Raw genomic sequence first — 19,122 nt, 5'->3', positions numbered from 1 at the left:
GTAACACAGTCAATATCTGCGATTACGCACAGTTATACAATACAATCTGTTATTTCCGATGGTAGATTATTATCTCCATTTCTTATAATGTTAAAAGAATCTAATGGGACATTAGGTTCTAAGATACAAGAAACAATGTTTAAATAATATCTGCAAATAATATTTTTATTATGGCAAAATCTGGTAAACTAACATCTAATCATTTTGAAACTTTGGTAAGGGAAGTATATTTTTCAAATATTGGACTAATTTCAGTCTGTTAAATTCGTGGATTGGTCATTGTCCGGATATAATTCAAAGAAATAGACAGATTCTGCAAAAAATATTATTCTATTAACTGGCTGGAACAACAGGAAAAATACCATTAGATGTTTTTGGATTCCGTTAGTGGAAGAATTTTTATTCAATAACTTATTTGACTATTAATATTGTATTTATTTAATAAATGTCATTTTTCTTTCAGTTTTCGTTCAAGTGTTCTAAAAAAAAAAAGAACAATATTAAAAATCTTTATTTTGCAATTGTGATCAATTGCAATAAATATTGCAATGGTTTATATGTTTATTGTAAAAAAACATTGTAGAAAATATTGTAAAATTAAAGATAATAATTAAAAAATTGTTATATTTTAATAATAAAATACGATGTTCGTGGGCTGTTTGAATGTTCTTTAATTTCTAGCATTGATTATGTTTCTCATATATGCGGTCTAAAATAAAGATTTTTAATATTGTTCTTTTTTTTTTAGAACACTTGAACGAAAACTGAAAGAAAAATGACATTTATTAAATAAATACAATATTAATAGTCAAATAAGTTATTGAATAAAAATTATTGAATAAATGCAACATAAATCAAATAATAATACCTTTGATTGATGAGAAGCATCACAGTTTGTGCACGATATTTTCATTTTAATTAACGATAGTACGTGTGAAACTTTCACTGTTGCACAGCCCTACTATATACAGTAACTGATAGTAATCAACTATATTTACTACGTAGTTGTAATAATAAGACGCAATATCTTATTATAATAATAGATTATTCATGTCAACAACATACGCAAATTATGTCAGCATATCTGTTTTCTGCCTTGATTAATAAGACGCAATGTTTTGTAATACTTTATTCATTAACATTGAATACGTCGGACACCGCAAAATGAACGATATTTTACGAAAATAATAATTTCTTTATTCATACTTTTTAATTACTTGAGATATATTTGTATATATATTATCAAAAATATTTGATTGGTTTCGGAAATTTAACAAAATCACTATTATTGTTATTATTGTTATTATTATTATTATTATTACATTATTATTGTAAAAAGCTCTTATTATAATAGTTAGTGGATATGTATTGCGTGGACTGTATTCATTCTAGGCTTTCTCGAGCAGCCAACGACGGTATGGGACGGATACTCGTGGAGCGCGTATATAGAGGTGTTTCTCATTCATATTCCAAAAATGCGTTTGGGGAATATGACTTTATTACAGGTCGTTACTTTATAACATGACGTTATTTTCAGCGTAAAATGCTCTTCAATTTTTGTCATTATAAAAATTAAATTTTTGAAATTTAGAGGTGGACGTGGGGATATGCAATAAACAAATAAATAAATAAATTTTTTTTATTATGAAGTACTCTGGCAACCATTCAATTTTTATTTTAAACATTTTTCTCTATTTTTTCGACGATATTCAACCTGAAAGAAAAAAACCGATTTTTTTTAAGGGAGGATTTCACTCTCTTAACATGCGACTTAGCACGTATGAAAAAATATGTGTCTTCTATTTTTGTCGATAGAATAACATACTAAAAGCTCATTTAAATCGGAGAGATTTACTTGGTTGTGTTCTCATGTACGACGACGGTTCTGATGGGTTGTATGAACACACTTGTACTTGTTATTAACCTGCGCGTATCTGCCTGAACATTGACTGAGGCCGCGTATATCGCGCTTGATGAACATGATCATATCGATGTCAGTGAGTAACTCACGCGCGTATATTTTAACATCACGTCCCACGTGAAATCAGGCAAGGTGTAATAATGTGCGGGATCGAGACATAACTTTCGCAGAAATTTTTGAAAATGTCGGCCAATAACGAAGTCAGTTTTCGAGTACAGATCACTGTACTCGCCGAGCGTCCGGATGGAGAATCGCTGCCATACGTTCGCAGCGTGAGCGTAATCGCTTTCGGATACTGTATCACCCGTTAACGAACTGTAAATTTCGCGCGTTGATAAGCGCGTGTCCTGCAATTTTTCAATGCAGTCAGTTTCAACGTACTCGTACGGAAAGATATCTTTAAGTCAGTAATTTAAATTCTTCATCCGATAGTATTGCAAATTTGGTATGATTTTTAAGTTGTCTCTGCTTAGAAATGACGCCAATTTATCGAGGTTTGTACTGACAAATTAAATGAATCGATGAATCGTAATTTTATGCATTTTCGAGTCTGCTCTCTCGGCGGTATCTTTAACATGTTTAGTGAACAAAATCTTTTTTCTTTGGTTATCGGTAACACATCTACATATCCATTGTACGCTGTTTCCTTAATTATAAAATGCGCGTCGTAGTCCGATAGATTATGAAAAATGATCAGAATATATAATGAATTTTTATAATTTAAGTTATAGTTTTTTTTTTTTGAATGCGCTGGATTTACCAGTCATATGGCAATGATCGCGTACCCGCGTGTCGTCCGATGCGAACGGTTTCTCGCAAATGTGATAACGTGTCGCACTACGGTATACTCCCATTGTTTCGAATTTTTTTTTCTATGGATACGTTAGTGGATACACAATATTTTTACATAGTGTGTCAAGTCTTGGAGTTGTCACGCGAACCACGCTATACAGTCTTCAACGCGATATGACGATAACGTGCCATCGTACGAACATCACACGTAGTATTGTATACTAAATGCCTCGTACTATTGATATGTGTACTATATATCTTCCGTAGAACGCCCTCTAAGTCAGCATAGACAATGAATCGGATGTGCTCTTTATTACAGTGGTTCCCAAATTCGAGCCACTTGTTATCTACGCCCGACAGTCGGATAGCGCAGTCGTTCATTTCCGTTGCATGCGACTGCAATTTTTCGTACTGAAGTAGCAAGCATCTGAAAAAAATAAAAAATTATAACTATTATCATTATTTTATTAGCAAGACGGAAAATTATAATAGGTTTTTCATGTGTACTTACCGATCGCAGAAAAATTTCTTGTGCTCTGGTGAAATGCTCTTATGATTTCACGAGATGAGATAGATTTTTTATCTACGCAAAATGGTTGACACTGTCGTCGCATGGATCTTGCATGTTGACGTATTTCTCCTTCTTGTCACTGGTAAAGGAAAGACTTGTTTATTCTTGATGCCATGCGTGTTAATCAACACATCGTTAAACGTTCAAATCTGAAAATGTCTTTTAAAGTCACTGGAAATTCGATATCCGCGAGATTCAACATTGTCAAGATTCAACATATAATGTGGATACGATAATTTCCGATCGGTATTTCTTTCAACCGAGTACAGAGCGGCGACCGCACGAACCACGCATTGTCTATCGTACGCACACTACCGCTTTCGTCGCTATTTCCCGCGGCACTTTGATATGGTATCTCACGCGTATGGGATTTAATTTGTTCACATTGATAGTCAAATTCAATATACGCCTATCCGCTGATCCCGTCAACGTGAGCTCGATGACGTGCTGCTTGTACCATTCGCTCAAATCGGTATATCGATATATCTCAATGTTCTTAGTGTTTATACTCTTAATGTTTATTGTTCGTCGCAAACTTACCGTTGAACGCGGTGTTAACTTTTACATTACCATGTCTTTCTGTAGCATCTCGCACTCGAGCACTATTTCTCTTGTGCCTTCCAAAAACCGCGGCTCGATGTAATCCGCGTTGACCACAGTCCCGTCAATATACGGCTTTTAAACGCGGTGTCGATCTCTCGCCAGACGAGAGATCTTTCGTCACGATTCGCATATTTGCCACTCGCGTACCCGTCACCAACGTGCGCTCTAATTGTGTCTTTGCACCCGCGAGTCGCGTGATCCTCGCCACCACGGATTGTCTCCACGATTGTGTGTCCAACGACGAGGCGCGGATGCTTGGCACGAAGTTCTTCTCGATGCACTCGTCGCATCGTTGCAACCACGCAGTACACACTAGAATAGCGACCTGGCCGCACTGCTCCAACAGTTTACGTTCCAATCGCTTATAATTTTCCATATTTTTTTTACAGTCTTTAGATCATGTCACACTCTTCCACATGACTTGTCCACACGCGCGTTGCATCGCCGCGATCTAGAATGTCATAATGTTTTAGTAATTCGGGATTGTGTCTCCAGGCGAAGATACATTCTTCACATTTAAGACATTGATCGTTGCACTCTTCACAAAATAGGTTTTTTATAGGTTTTTAGAGAAAGTGCTCCTATTTGCATTTAAAAAATCCACGAACATAAATTATCAATCATTAACAATGCATAAAATTATCTGCGGAAATCTTAATGCATTTACAGCAATGGTCACTCTTATCCACAATTTTCTTCATCTAATAATTCACCTAATAATAGTTACAATGAAACATTTCATTTTGACAAACAAAATCTTATAAATTTTTACAAACAAAACCTTATAAATTTTTACAAACGAAAACCTTATAAAATGTATTCGTCTTTATTTTGATACTTTTCTGAACTTCCAATATCCCTAAGAACTTTTTTATCACACTGTAAAAGATTCTGAGAGATAGAATTCCTCGCATGTCATTTCAAAATTATATTTTGTCTTTATAATATCTGATACAGTTTCTATTTGCTTATTCCTTTCTGGACCAAGCTCTATTGAGCTTGTAACAACGAGAATAATCTTTCTACATTTGCGTTATGAGCTGGCAAACAGAAAAAGTATTGTGCTATTTTTTTCAGTTCGTTACACTTCTTTCCACCTTCTGACTTTTCAAAAAAATGCCACCACAACTTATTGCAATTGCTGACACTTTTAATACATACATCTTTTATAAATTTTTGAAAGCAAAGAAATTCATTAAATAATTTTTCATCATTAATCTTTATGTTACGAAAACGTAAAAATTCTATTGTTGATTCTACATCTGACTATTGTAATGATTTTTCTGCATCCATCCAATCAAAAACATTCAGATTTCTTCCAGAGGTGCAATCCACGATTCTAATTAATTTTTCAGTGTGACATGAAAATTATGAACTTCTGCGATGAATTCTTCAGTACTTTATCTAATATTTGTAATTTTATTCAGAATTTCTTTAACTTTTAATGGCATGAATTTCTGGTTAATTCGCTCATTCAAATTAAAATTCATTCAATTTCCTTTAAAATTTTTCTTACTTCGATAATACAATTGTCAACTCTTTCCAGTTTTTCAATATTTGTATGCATTATGTTCATAGTTGAATGTATTATAAACAAAAAAGCTTCACTGAAAATGTTTTCGAAAAAATTTTTTAACACTTTTGGTGGATTATCTGCACTTAAGAAATAGTGCTTCAATGGTTCAAATAATTTTAATAATCGTTGAATAGCAGGATATAAACTTAACCATCTCGTCTTTGAGTGATATAAAAGTTTATTCGATTTCAGATTGTTGGCACAAATCTTTCAAAGCTTTTGTTCTTACAATAAATATTGCAAAATAATTGAAAATTTTCATTACAATAGATTCTATATCAATAGAAAAATTATCACAGTCTTTATGAACTGTGTTATTAATAATATGCGCTGGACAACCAATGCCAATTATTTCTTTATGAAGTCTACTTTTTAATTTGGCGTAAACATTATTCTGTTTTTACTATCAAAATTTGTGTTACAGTTATTGCCACTAAAGCAACACATTTAGACGACAATAAATGTTTTTCCGCAAATGGCCGCGTCTGAGTGCAGGCAGTGGCGGCGCCTTATTTAAATTTCTTTTCTCTAGCTTTCAAAACCTGTTGAGGATTGCGCAGCGGAACGCTATTAAAATTATCCATCCGGACGAGACATAGCATAATTTCTAAAAGTTACATTAATTTTTATTCTGTACTTTGTCTTTGGTGATAGGTAACAGGAACGAATATTGGCGTGGGGCGCCAAAGCGGCGTTGATATTGGAGTTGAGGCTCGAAGCATCTCTCGAAGTTGCCGGTCGGCGCCCAAAAAATTGGTGCCGCAATCAGAGTATATGTCCGAACACAGTCCTCGGCGAGATGTGAATCGACGGAGAGCAGGGGATAACATTTTTTCAATATCTGGGGAGTATTTTTCATGTATTTTGAAATATAGGTTCATTGGTTACAAATACACGGGTTGACGTCCAATTTCTGAAGGAATTAATATTGCCGAATGTTTCTTTCGCGATAACGCTAATGTATTCAGGCGTGGATCGCCGAAGATTCAGTATATGGTCTCAAAATCTGTCTTGTATATATAATATAGTTGATTTCTTCGTATAAAGAAATTACAACACAATTCCAATTTACTATCGATTATTTTCATTTATTTGTTACGTTTTTTTTTATATTTCTCTCGTGTTCTTTCCTTTTTTTTTCTTTTTTTTCCCTTTTTTTTCCCTTATATATCCTTTACGTTAGGCATTCTAAAATGCGAAGATTTAAATGAGTGCTGGCAAAGATTTGTACATTTTAGGCCGATTCCGGCGAGTGGCTCCCACTACCGCTTGAGGCTTGGTGATCGAGCCGCTCATGTGATGGCTCTGTAGCTTAAATGTGCGGACATCGTATCTTGTGTTATTAAAGAATATTTTTCTTGCAAAATAATTTTTATTTAAAAAAAAAATCAAATATTACAATTTCTAAAACATTTTTTTGTCATAATAATTCTTGCCTATCAAAAACTATTCCACACAGCACGAAGTCGACTATTAGTTGACTGTCCGTCGGCAGATGAAGTCTAAAGTCGATCTTAAAATCAGACTGAATGTCAACTTTTAGTCGACTAAGAGACGACAAATGTCTCGACTATAATCTCGACCATCAATCAGCCTATGTATTCGACTTTAAGTCAATTTTAAGTCAACTATAAGCCGACAATTGCATAACCTTATTTCGACTACGTCGACTTTTAGCCAACATTATGCCGACTAATAAGTTCACTTTTAGACAACTTAACCTGCACTTCTTACTAATTCTTATTTTAATATTCATTTATATTACATTTCTCAAAAATTGATCAATTTCATTCTACATTACTACTTACATTATAATTGTACTTCAGTATAATAGAATTAAATTGATTAAATTTTTTTAGAAATTTCAAGTTTTATTTAAATAATTATAATAATGGATAATAAAACACAAATGAGTTTTGAGTGTTCATGATAAGCATTAATTACAAATGGTATAAATGTCTTATCGTCATAATAAATTTTGCCTAATATGGATCAAAGTTGACTTTTACTGCTTTTAATATTGGCAGTCTATCTATATTCAAATTTATCATAATAATATCATTTTCCATTACAAACTTTGTATATACGTGCCAATTGTTTTATTATTGCCGTTTTTAAACCGTAATGAAAAAAAATTTTATTATTTGCTGATATCTCTATCATATTATTTCTTGGCATATTTAATAGTGTTCTTGCGTCGTTTGGTAGATCATTGTGTCCACATGTACACAATTTCTTTAATAGATCTGTCAAAGCAATGTGTGTAATATTATGTTTTGTTTTCCACAAACATTTCATAAGCATTTCAAAAGTTCTGGATTTTCAGAAACAAGAGGTCTCAATTAATTAAGACCGATGTTCATAGGTATGTGAATAGCCGATTACAAGTCAATTTACATGAAATCGACAAATCCATTCTAGAAAAAGTCTGCTAAAAAAATGTCGACTGACAGTCGACAAAAAGTCAGACTTGCGAGATTGAGATTATTGGATCTCAATAACGTATGAATACATTTTAACAAATATTGGTGCAGATTTTACTTGCGGTGTCTGTAAAACTCCTAGTGTTAAATCCACATCATATTGGTGTTAATATTAACACAAAAAAATTAAAAATTATATAGATATCGCATGATATTAACCTACTTCTTTATTTTTTGAAATAAATATATATAAAATACGTGTCTCTTATTTTGATTTAAATTTCAATATACATTACAAAATTAAAAGTGGACATTTTTTTCGTGTGTTTTCTTATCAGATATTTCATTATCGAAAATTCTACAATTTCAAAAGTCGATTGTTCCATCTTTGGATAAACAAATAGTAATTTATCTAATAGCTTGGAATTGCACTTTTTGAACAGATTCTTGAGCGTCGCTTATTGTTTCCCTATTACTTCCGAGATTTGACGACCGAGCCAGCAATCACTTATGATTGTATTAGGGATGGGTACATATTTAAAACATTGGCTATTCAGCGCCGATATTTTAAATATCGATATTTTTGGACTTTTTCCAATATTTTGTCTTTTGATATTGAAATGTATCGACATTTGAATAAAAATATCGAACTTCTGACACGATCCGTTAAGTTCGTGTTAGTTTAGTACGGATTGAGAGTGGATTAAAATTTTCATTATTTTATATACTTTTTAAAATATAATGTATAATGTAACATTAAAATCATATAAATAAATAAAATATTAAAATTTCTAAATATAAATACATATATATGTATTTATATATGTATTTATACTTAGTATATATATATATATATACACATACACACACACGAAATAAAAAGTAAAATATGTAGGTTTATATATACATATACATACAATATATATATATATATATATATATATTCCAATTAGATTGGAATAGTTATTGAAAAAGATCGTTGAAATAGTTTCAAAAACGATCTTCAATCATTATTTTTGCAAAAAGATTGATTTTTTACGTTTCATTATGCATATTGGTGCGCATATTATCTGAAAATAGAAATATCCATATCGATATCAGCAATATTGCAAATTATTCAGCCAATATTTTATTATGTTAATATTTCTGTTCATGATATATCGAGATATATTTTTTATTAAATCACCCATTTCTATGCTTCAGAATTTTCAGGGGCGCCGAATGTGGCGAAATAAGAAATATGTATTGTACCTTCCAATAAATTATCATTGAAATATGCTTTTTTACGTAATTTTCATTTTTATAAATAAATTGTTCTATATTTTATTAATGACATATTATAATCTGCAATAATATAATTGACAATAATTACAATGTGGACAACATCTTTCTTCACATTAGCTTTGAAGTACTATTATACAATATGTCTTTTTAAACTATTAGATAAAAAAAAAGTGAGCGAGAAAACGAGTAAGCCAAAATTTATCGAAAGATGGAACAACCTATTCTATATCTAATATTTAATAATGCAAATTTCTTCTTTGTATAAAAATGTCTTTGATATTAAATTTGTTCTAACATTCAGAGACAAATTTATTGTTATGTATAATTATAATTGTATTATATCTTGATCGTTCAATGTTTTATATAAAAGATCTAGACCGAATGAAGAACGACTAATTAAGGAAAAAATGTTTAGGAGAAATTTGCACGAGCATTTTTTTTATATGTAAAAGAGAGTATTCGATGTACATTTGAATTCATAGAACAAAATTTATATTCATTAAAACAAATTTATTTATTCATTCATATTTGGCCTAGATCCGTCTTAACAATGTAAAAATAGAATGGACGAATGAAATATTTTGACTGATGGATGACGATTGTTCGATAACGATGGTTGGATTGGGTATAGGAATTAAGGAAACTGAGTGAAGGGGGTTGTTGAACGTTAATCTAAACTTTCCGAACACGTCCGCGTAGCTAGTGTGTATCGCGAAGCACACAACCGACGCGATACGGAGAAATCGACGGTAGAATGTAAACGAGCTGGCGGCTTCTAGGAAGAGAAAATTACCGACGTCCTTCGAAGGTCTAGGTCATCATTGGCATCGTCGAAGCTCGAACGAGGCGATAGGGACTTAGCCGCCGAGTTAAGCCGCGTTCGCTCAACTCACCCGACCGACCAGAGCGATATTTTGTAACGATTAATTCATTAGCTCGTCATGCTTCGCGGCATTTGGCTTCCTTTTCGTGTACGATGACCTCGAAGTTTCGCGCGTTCTCGCGTCCGATTGCGTGACGTTGCGCGATTGACTGTTAAACGTGTGATTACAAACCTCGCAGTACGTAGCAAGTATTGCGTTCGAAACGCTTCGAGGAAATGAGAAGATCTTCTATGCCCTTCTCTTTCGCTTCCTTGCCTGTTTTCCTCTCTTGGTCTCTTTCTCTCTTTCCCCTTTTCGCATGACGGAGCGCTTGGAGCTGCCAGTCAGCTGCTGCATCGTTCGAGCTAGGATGATAAAGAAAGGGTATAAAAATCGAGGGAACAACGGACGTAGATGCGCCTAATGGAAAATACCTGCAGGAGAACGCGAAAACCGGGATTTGTTTGCAGAGGATTCTCGAAGGATCCTAATGGCTGTAATCTTTTCTAATTCGACAACTTCGACGTTCTCTCGAATCGCCTGCGCCTACGTATACATATACATATAATCATGCATGTAATATTTTGTATGTTTTATGTATGTCGAATGAAGTCTTTGAAAAATGAAAATAAAGACAGAATTTCTCTCTAAAATAACGATGTACCTATATGTAATAATGTAATATTTTGTAAGTTTTGTGTATATTCGAATGAAGTCGTTATGAAAATAAACATAGGAAAAAAATTTTACAATAAAATACAACGTCGTAAAAATATATCTCCCCTTTCCCGTTGGCAAAAATCAAATTAAAATCATCATAAGTCGAAATTAAAATCATCTTAAGGTAAATGACTTTTGAAATACAATAACAATTAATGGGATTCTTGAGGTAATAATTACATATTTTAATACAAAATTTAATACATAATACTTTATAGAAGTTCGACTGTAATATAAATTTGATATATTTTACAGCTTTTGCGATAAATTTAAAATCAAACTATTCCTTTAAAAGAATATTAACGATGATTAGAATAGAAAAAAACTAATAATATATTAAAATTATTACAAAAATAAACATTATTTTTCAAAATACAATTATAAATTTGTAAAGAAATATAAGAAAGATAGTTGTTAAAAGCGAGGAATAATGGATTCTATAAGAAAAAATGGAAATAATAAAAACGTTTTGATTTTACTTAGTTATCATCAATTTGTGATAAAAAGTATCAAAATATAATATAATAATAAAGCATGATAAAAGAAGTTAAAAGGGTTTTAATTAAAATAGAATAAATCAAAAATATAGAGAGCAATGGGTAAAAAAATAAAAATAAGGAGGGATAAGGCCATGTTAAATGATAGATACAAACGTAAAGTTTATATGATATTTATTGACGTCAAAGAATAATTTAGTGCATTTTTGTGTTGTAAAAACTTGTTGATAACAAATTAATCGATCAGAGGTGAGTATCGTTAAGACCAAAGTTAAGATAGAGAAGTTCAGTGAATTATTATAAATGTGAAGTCAAAAGTTAAATTCAAGTTTCAAACGTGTAAAAAAGAGTAAGCGTAAGAGTAAGTGTAAGCTAGAATGTAAAAGATAAGAAAATTTAATAATTGACAAATAAAACTTTTTTAATAAACTAAAAATATAAAATGGTAGCATAAATTTATTTTTACTATAAGTTGTTTTTGATATAAGAAATAAAAAACCTACACTGAAAAAAATTTAAGTAAATTTCCAATCATATTTAAGTAATTTTCCGGTTATAAACATGTAATTTTCATGTAAAATGACATGAATTTTTTATATGTCAATATTTATCGACTAAAATCCGGACCGATTAAGGAAATACGACTTCCCACGCGAAGCGACTCCCATCCCACTTTTTCTTCTGCTTAAGGGCCCACGATTTCCACACGAAGCGACTCTCACCCCACTTCCCCCCCCCCTGCTTAGGGGTGCACAACTTCCACGCAAAAGCGACTTCCACGCTACTCACTTCCCCCCTAACAAAGGGCGCACAATTTTACTTGCGAAGCAAGATCTACCTGAATGAAAAGTCGTAAAATAAAATTTTTTTTCATTTTCCGAAGTTGAAATGTGTTTTTTATTTCTCACATTGAGTAGAATTTAAATGAAATTGAGTAGAATTTGAATAAAATTTCAAGCTAATCTCAAGGGTCATTCGAAATTATATTCGAAAAAATATCCATGGACGTATATTGCCTTATTTTATATTTATTAAATGTAAAATTAAATCACGTACTGTGAAATAAAAAATAACATAAACTTCAATTAACTTGATAAAATACTGTTTTCGTCATTTTACAAAGAAAAAAAGTATTTTTTGTCATGTTACTTCATTATTCGTTGTTAATCCGGGTGATATATAATATATGGAGATGCTCACTTTCTCGCCAGTCGACGCACATTCGCGATTACTCACTTCGGCCGGGATTCACTCACGATCACGAGCGTGGAAAATTCGCGCCTAAACACACATACCGCAGTCGCCTCTAACTTTAAGGAATAATAACGCAAAACGATCGTTGGCCGCTCGCGCCGTCTATTGGTCATTAATGTTTTACGAGCATGCAGTACTACGCACAGCTGCATCTATTCAATTATAAACGAAGAGAGAATGGAGTCCAGATGTAACAGCCCTCCAGCATGCCTCACCTTCGCCTTTGCCACAGCTCATCTCGCGCGTCCACCTCCGCCGTCTCCTTGTTCCTCTTTATTTCTCTCTCGAGCACGCCAACGAGCATTTACGTCCATTAATATTAACGGCTCGAAACAACGATAATAACGGGGAGCCACGGGGAAGCAGAGAAGTATTCTCTTCGATGGTCACATCGTGCGCAGCGCGTCGGCCCCCTCGAATAGCTCACGTGACCATTGCATGCATCGTTCTCACCACGAAGATCGACAATGCCGAGAAAATGCGACGACGCTTTTTATTGTCCAGGTAAGTTCTCACCGATCGATTGAGACCGGCCAAGATTTTGCTGTTTAACGACTTATTGTTAGAAACATTATGAGATGCGAAAGCTTTCATTTTGAAAAGTATATTTTTGTTTTTACAATAATGCGAGCGATAACGTTGATGCTTCATATGACTAGAATGTGATTAGAATTATTAAATATTACGCCAAATTATAGCTTGCATTTTATTGTTAAAATAACAATTAGCGAAGTAACGTTAAAAAAAAAAACATGTATGAGGCGATATCCTGTTATTGGTTATCGTAGAAAATTGATACTGAGCAAAAACGCAGCGAAGTATTTGTACAATGTGCAACGCTGAAATATGGGTTAATGCATTCTAGAATGGATTAAAAAGCGCGATAGAGCAAGAATGACTGTCTCGTGTCTCACAGATGCTATTATTATCGTAATTATTAGTATCGCGCCGTATGCTGAACAAATACCGAGGGGACGGCGCAGATAGATCGGAACAACGCAGGGCGCTATCGAGATCCGGCAATCTTGGGGTCCACACGGGTGCATATTTCAAGATCGGCATGCGTGAACGGTTTCAGGGACGTCGGGTTGCTTTTGCGGTCGTGTATAACTTGGTTTTACAACGCTAATGCGACAGACATGGAGCTCGAGGTATCGTATTTCGCGGACCCGGGTCGGCCGATCAAGGAGGCATGTTTTAATATGCAAATTAAAATGCAAATAATACGATTTCTCGTCGTCTCTTATCCTCTCCTCCTTACGTCCTCTTTTCGCTGATCCTCTTTCTAGGAGCATCTCTCGCGAGGAGCATCATCTTGCGGCCTGAAGACAAGGTTTCGCGATCGCGGAACCTCACTTATTGCTTTGCCAGAAAGATTTTATCTTTTCTTTCATTTAGTTCCTTGTTTGATTCGCCCATAATATAGTTTAATTTTTTACAGCAAAAATAAAAATTCTGAAAAAAAAAGAAATAAAATTTATTTTTTATACTCATTGTGTGTTAAAATGTTTAATACTATCTATGTTACTCTCTAAATCTCACTGGAGCGAAATCTCACTCAAAGAAACTGAAAATTTAGCCTGCCTTGAAAAAAGAGTGAAAATACTCTTTTCAGAGATTTTCTCTTTTTAGAGTGAGATTTATGCTTTTGAAATGAGATTTACTCCGAAGGAGTGAAATCTCAATCCCTTTTTTGGAGTAAGGTTCTATTTACTCTCCAAAAAAGGGATTGAGATTTCACTTCTTTGGAGTGAATCTCATTTTAAAAGCGTAAATCTCACTCTAAAAAGAATGAAAATCTGTTACTCTTGTACAAGAGTGACCGTATTTTCACTTTTTTTCAAGACAGACTAAATTTTCAGTCACTTCGAGTTTTCACTCCACGAGATTTAGAGAATATATTTCAGTATTATTTAATATCTTTTATCTTTGTATATAACTTAAAATATCGATCAAAGTTGAAAGATCTTTGCGTGTGTTGTTACGGTGCTAGTTGCCTTTTAAATTGGATCTAATTGTAAGTATATCCATGGCCATCCCTACTTAAGTCATTGTATTACATTTTTGTTTTATTACATATAAGCCTACAAAAAAATATTTTTTAATCCAAAAAGGACAGTATCTAATCCTGAAGATTTTTGACATGCTAAAACCAAATTTGTAATTCAAATTGCTCCATCACGTCAAGTTTCCGAGATATTCTAATCTAAAAATGGCAAAAAGACCAATTTCAGGCATTTTTAGATTAAAATTTCTTGAACACCTGACGCGATGGAGCAATTTGGGTTACAAATTTGATTTTAGCGTACCAAAAACCTTCTTGATTACATACTGCCGTTTCTGGGTCAAAATTCATGTCGGCCTGTGTTATTTACAGAAATTTTTGATTGCATGCGAAAATTAAATTCTAGAAATAATATGGCGTCAAATATCCAAAGAAAACATATCCAAGTAAAAAACTTTCAAGATAGAACTAAAAAACTGGTAATACTTTTTTAACTCAAAGTTTCTCGGCAATTTTTATCTCCAGATAATAGAAAATATTTTTTATTCATATAATTTATATAATTGAATATTGCTTTAATATCGCGAGGATTTAAACGCTGCGATACGCGTTTAGATATTTAACGTAGGTTCGAAATCTTCGCGCATGAAGGATTAAATCTATAAAGCACTATCTGCAGTGCATCTTCCTTGAACGATACAAAAGGATTATATGTAAAGTGGCCGGATGCGTCGGGACGGATCCTTGAGCTATCGCATGCGTAATGTCTTCATTCAGCCCGACTCCTATCATAATCTCTCGATGATGAACGAGCGCCCTTTATGCGAGGACGCAGACCGGAGCGAGATTAAACGAAGAGTCATCAATAGGCCGATTGCATTAAACAGCCTGCCGTGCGCGCGCCGTGAAAAAATTGGAACGAGTCAATTAGTCGCACTCTACCTGTCCGATCTGTCACAATATACAAAACTCCGTCTTTGTTTCTTTTTTTCTCCCCTCTTTCCTCGCTCTCTCTCTCTCTCTCTCCGACATCCTCCTCTCCTTTCTCTCTTCGCTATTCCGGATCACGTGCCGCGGGCAAAATATCTCCCGAGCTCTAGCCACATGTTTTACGGCACGGTTAACAAATAGCATGTCGCTGAATGCATCGTCGTGCTGCGCGATGCTATCGCGTCGACGTCGACAAAAATTAAGCGATGCGATTATTCATGAATGTCCCGCGATCGGCCGCGACGTCAGACTCGACCGTCTCGGCTGCTATTTTGGTAGCCGAGTTTTGCGTAAGTGCTGCGCATCCGAGTCCTTATAAGCGCAACGTTGTCGATGATACCGGCGATGGCGGCGATATGTATCTGCCACGTAAGATTGATGCGCGTCGAATAAAGCCTGTGATCAAAATTATAGGGAGATAATCTTTGATCTTAATCTTCCACAATTAAAAAGTATTATTCCCTTACTCGTTTATAATAATTTGCCGGAGAGTGAAACTTGGAATTTTCGCAATCTCCCAAGCATGCAATCTTTTTTCCCACGTCTAAATTGCCGCTGTATCGCATCGCGGCATTATTTCGAACTATAGAGGCTCTCTAATTACAGTCTACCAAAGTGAATAAAAATTGACAGATAGAAAGAGATAACAGATATTTGCTTTCTTTTTCTTATAATTATTTATATCTTTAGCTTTTCTTCCTTTTCTCATTTTTCAAAAATGAAGCTATCCAAAATGTACCGAATGGGTCATAAATTGCGATCAATAAAAAAAGTAATACACTTTGGATAGATTTTAAATGCTTTCTATTTGATGACACGAGTTGACCCAAGTATCGTTCTGTCTTAGGTATTTATGGAATGTCAAAAAAGATAGAAAGACGTTAATAACAACTAATGTCATCCATTGTAATTTGGAAGATATCTCATGGATGAAGTTATCTAGAAGTGAAGAAATTGGACATAAATGGAAAGCATCTTTTGATTAGAGGGTCTTTATTAAATTTCAATGGGTACTTTCTATTTGATGACACAAGTCGTCTTATCTTTGTTACTCTTTGAATATCAAGAAAGATAGAATGATGTCGACTTGTATTACTAGGAAAGAACTTAATTTTGACATGCATCCTTCATGCGGCCTTCACGTTGCGCAATTAAAGCACGCGATCGCGAACGATCTGGAACGATCTACTAACCAAATGATGTCGCGACACGAGTGCACGCATACGCATAGTGCCGCTAAGTACACGCGTGACATAATCGACTGCGATACAGAGGAAAACAGATCGATTGTGGTCGACTGATAAACGTTGAATGCAGTTGGCTGAAGCAATTGCGCCTTGCTTGTTGCAGCGTTGGAATCCCCGTTAGATGATGGGAGAGGATATAACCTCATCGTGTCGTGCCTAGCTCTGTCCAATGCATACTAAGTAGTTCTGGAAAATCAGTTGTCGGTAGCTCGTAGCGCTGAGTCCAAGCGAAGGAATTGAATGAATCAGCCTGTCCTGGCTGGCCTTGCAGTCTGTTGCCAGTTCAAGCACATTGCACATGTGCGTATGTATACATACGTACATGCGTATAATATTGTATCAGCGCTCGTTGTAACTAACACGTTTTCGTTGCGCTACAGCATGTTACTTGCGCAAGTTCGTAGTTGCATAAAAATTTTAATCCTTTGTCTTTTGTAAAACAACTTATACTAAAACGATATATAAAAAATACATTTTTCCACTGCCTTTTAACAAGTTATGTCCTGTAACTTGGGAGTAGTCTTTGATTTTTTTTTATATAAACGAATGGTTTTTACATCTTTAGTAAATATCTAATTAAAATCACTATTATTAACAATGAATGTCAATACGTAGTCGAAATTTAAAAACGAAAAGATAAAGGACATAAACTACGAACGCCAGAAATCATTAGCGATTGATTATATTTGATTACACAATTTCAATTAATCTAATTTCACATAATTAAATACATAAATAAACGTTTCGGCCTTACATTAGGCTATCTTCAGTATATAATAAATTACAAAATATTTACGCCAAACAACAATTCGTCTACGTGTATAGTCTTATGACATGTCTACTTGTAATGTGAAACCACTCGTTATTTAACAATTGAATTTATTCTTAATTAGCACATAATTGATGTTAGTCCGAACAGATTAAAATTATCATTTCCAAAGGCAATCGTCTTTTTATTACAATAATTCTGGTTCAAATGTTCCTAATTAGTTGTTGCGTTGACGCAAAATTTCTAGATTCTATGTTACAATCAACTGTGTGTAACGATATCGAGAGTGGATGACTTGTTGTACTAAATTACTCGTTTTTACAATGTTTTGCTGCACGTTGAAACGTTTATTTATGTATTTAATTATGTGAAATTAGATTATAAGTTTGTGTAATCAAATATAATCAATCGCTAACGATTTCTGGCGTTCGTGGTTTATGCCTTTATCTTTTCTATTATTAACATTTTTTATTGTTTTCCAATTTATTATTTAGTATTTGAGAACATTATAGAGATATGGATTTAATCATAATTTTCTGAAAAAAAGTAAATAGAAATTAAACTATTAAAATATTAAATAGAATAAGCATGTTAAGCTCAGCTCTTATAGTATTTCTAAAAAATAAATATTTTAATAGATAGAATACTTTTTAATAGATAGAATTGCGGTTTTTTAATGAAATTTTGCATATTTAAAGAGTTGCAAAAAGAATACTTATTAAATAATTATTAAAAAAGACAGAAAACATGTTAAACAATATCCATCCAAAATAATATTTTACAGCAATTCACATTTTTTTGCTGCTGAAATGTAAAATACCCAAGATGAGTATATTTCTGGATTAAAAATCTCTTTTCTGTCTCTATAGTCGCTTACTCTAAATAATCTGTATTTAAAGAGTTCAGGATGTTCGATATCGACCTGTCCTCGCACATATACACTTGTACACGTAGTCGCATTGTAATTTACACGATTGCATACAGTTGCATTACTGCGAGTCCATAATGGAAGAGCTTCAGGGGATAGAGTACAGAGAGGAGAAGAAAGTTGGAAGAAGGAGCGAAGAGACGGAGGAGGTGAAGAGGAGGATACGTTGGCGTCGCCTGGAATGCCCGCGGACCACGAACGGTGCCGATACGACGGGTTTACCTTTTACAGTCTACCTACCGGTCGTTTCACTCCAACTGCGCACCTTCAACATCCACGCGTTATATATCTCCTCATCCCCCTCCGTCCCATCGCATCGCCGCTTTCACTACCTTAAAAATGCAACTCCTCTTCGCGATACACGCAACTCTTCGATACCATATGTACTTCGATTAATTTAATTATTGCCCGCCACCTGCTGTCAATATATAAGGAGGAGACTTAATTAAGGAGGATTTATATTAAAGGGATGTTATATACCTTCTCGTTCCTCGACAGAGTCTGTGAGAGACGAACTGCATCTCCCCGGAGATTATTGCACTTGTATAGGTCAATCTTTAAAGGATGACTCATGATTAGATGGCAAATTTAAGAAACACGTTATTAGCGTATTCTTCACTTCGTTATAAAATATAGAAGGACGCCTGTTATCTAAATATAGAAAGAGGATCTAATTATA

At 33.8% G+C, this 19,122-nt stretch overlaps 1 protein-coding gene across 3 annotated transcripts in view; it reads left to right on the top strand.

The window, feature by feature from the left end:
* The window catches only part of LOC105142974 (uncharacterized), a 170,344-nt gene that overhangs the window by 82,607 nt on the left and 68,615 nt on the right, over positions 1–19,122 (top strand). The window contains exon 7 of one of the 3 annotated variants that reach the window (XM_087411572.1): positions 6,118–10,795. The exons of the other annotated variants lie outside the window; for them this stretch is intronic. Within the exon in view, the coding sequence (XP_087267698.1) occupies positions 6,118–6,161 (44 nt within the window). The 3' untranslated portion in view covers positions 6,162–10,795. Of the gene's footprint in view, positions 1–6,117; positions 10,796–19,122 lie in introns of those variants that run through there. 3 annotated transcript variants of the gene reach the window in all.

Source organism: Acromyrmex echinatior, chromosome 11 (genome assembly GCF_024713525.1).
Source record: "Acromyrmex echinatior isolate Ae372 chromosome 11, ASM2471352v2, whole genome shotgun sequence".
In the NCBI taxonomy this organism is placed as follows: Eukaryota; Metazoa; Arthropoda; class Insecta; order Hymenoptera; family Formicidae; genus Acromyrmex; species Acromyrmex echinatior.
The sequence above is the reverse complement of the archived record's forward strand: the minus strand, read 5'-3'. Positions and strand labels throughout refer to the sequence as shown.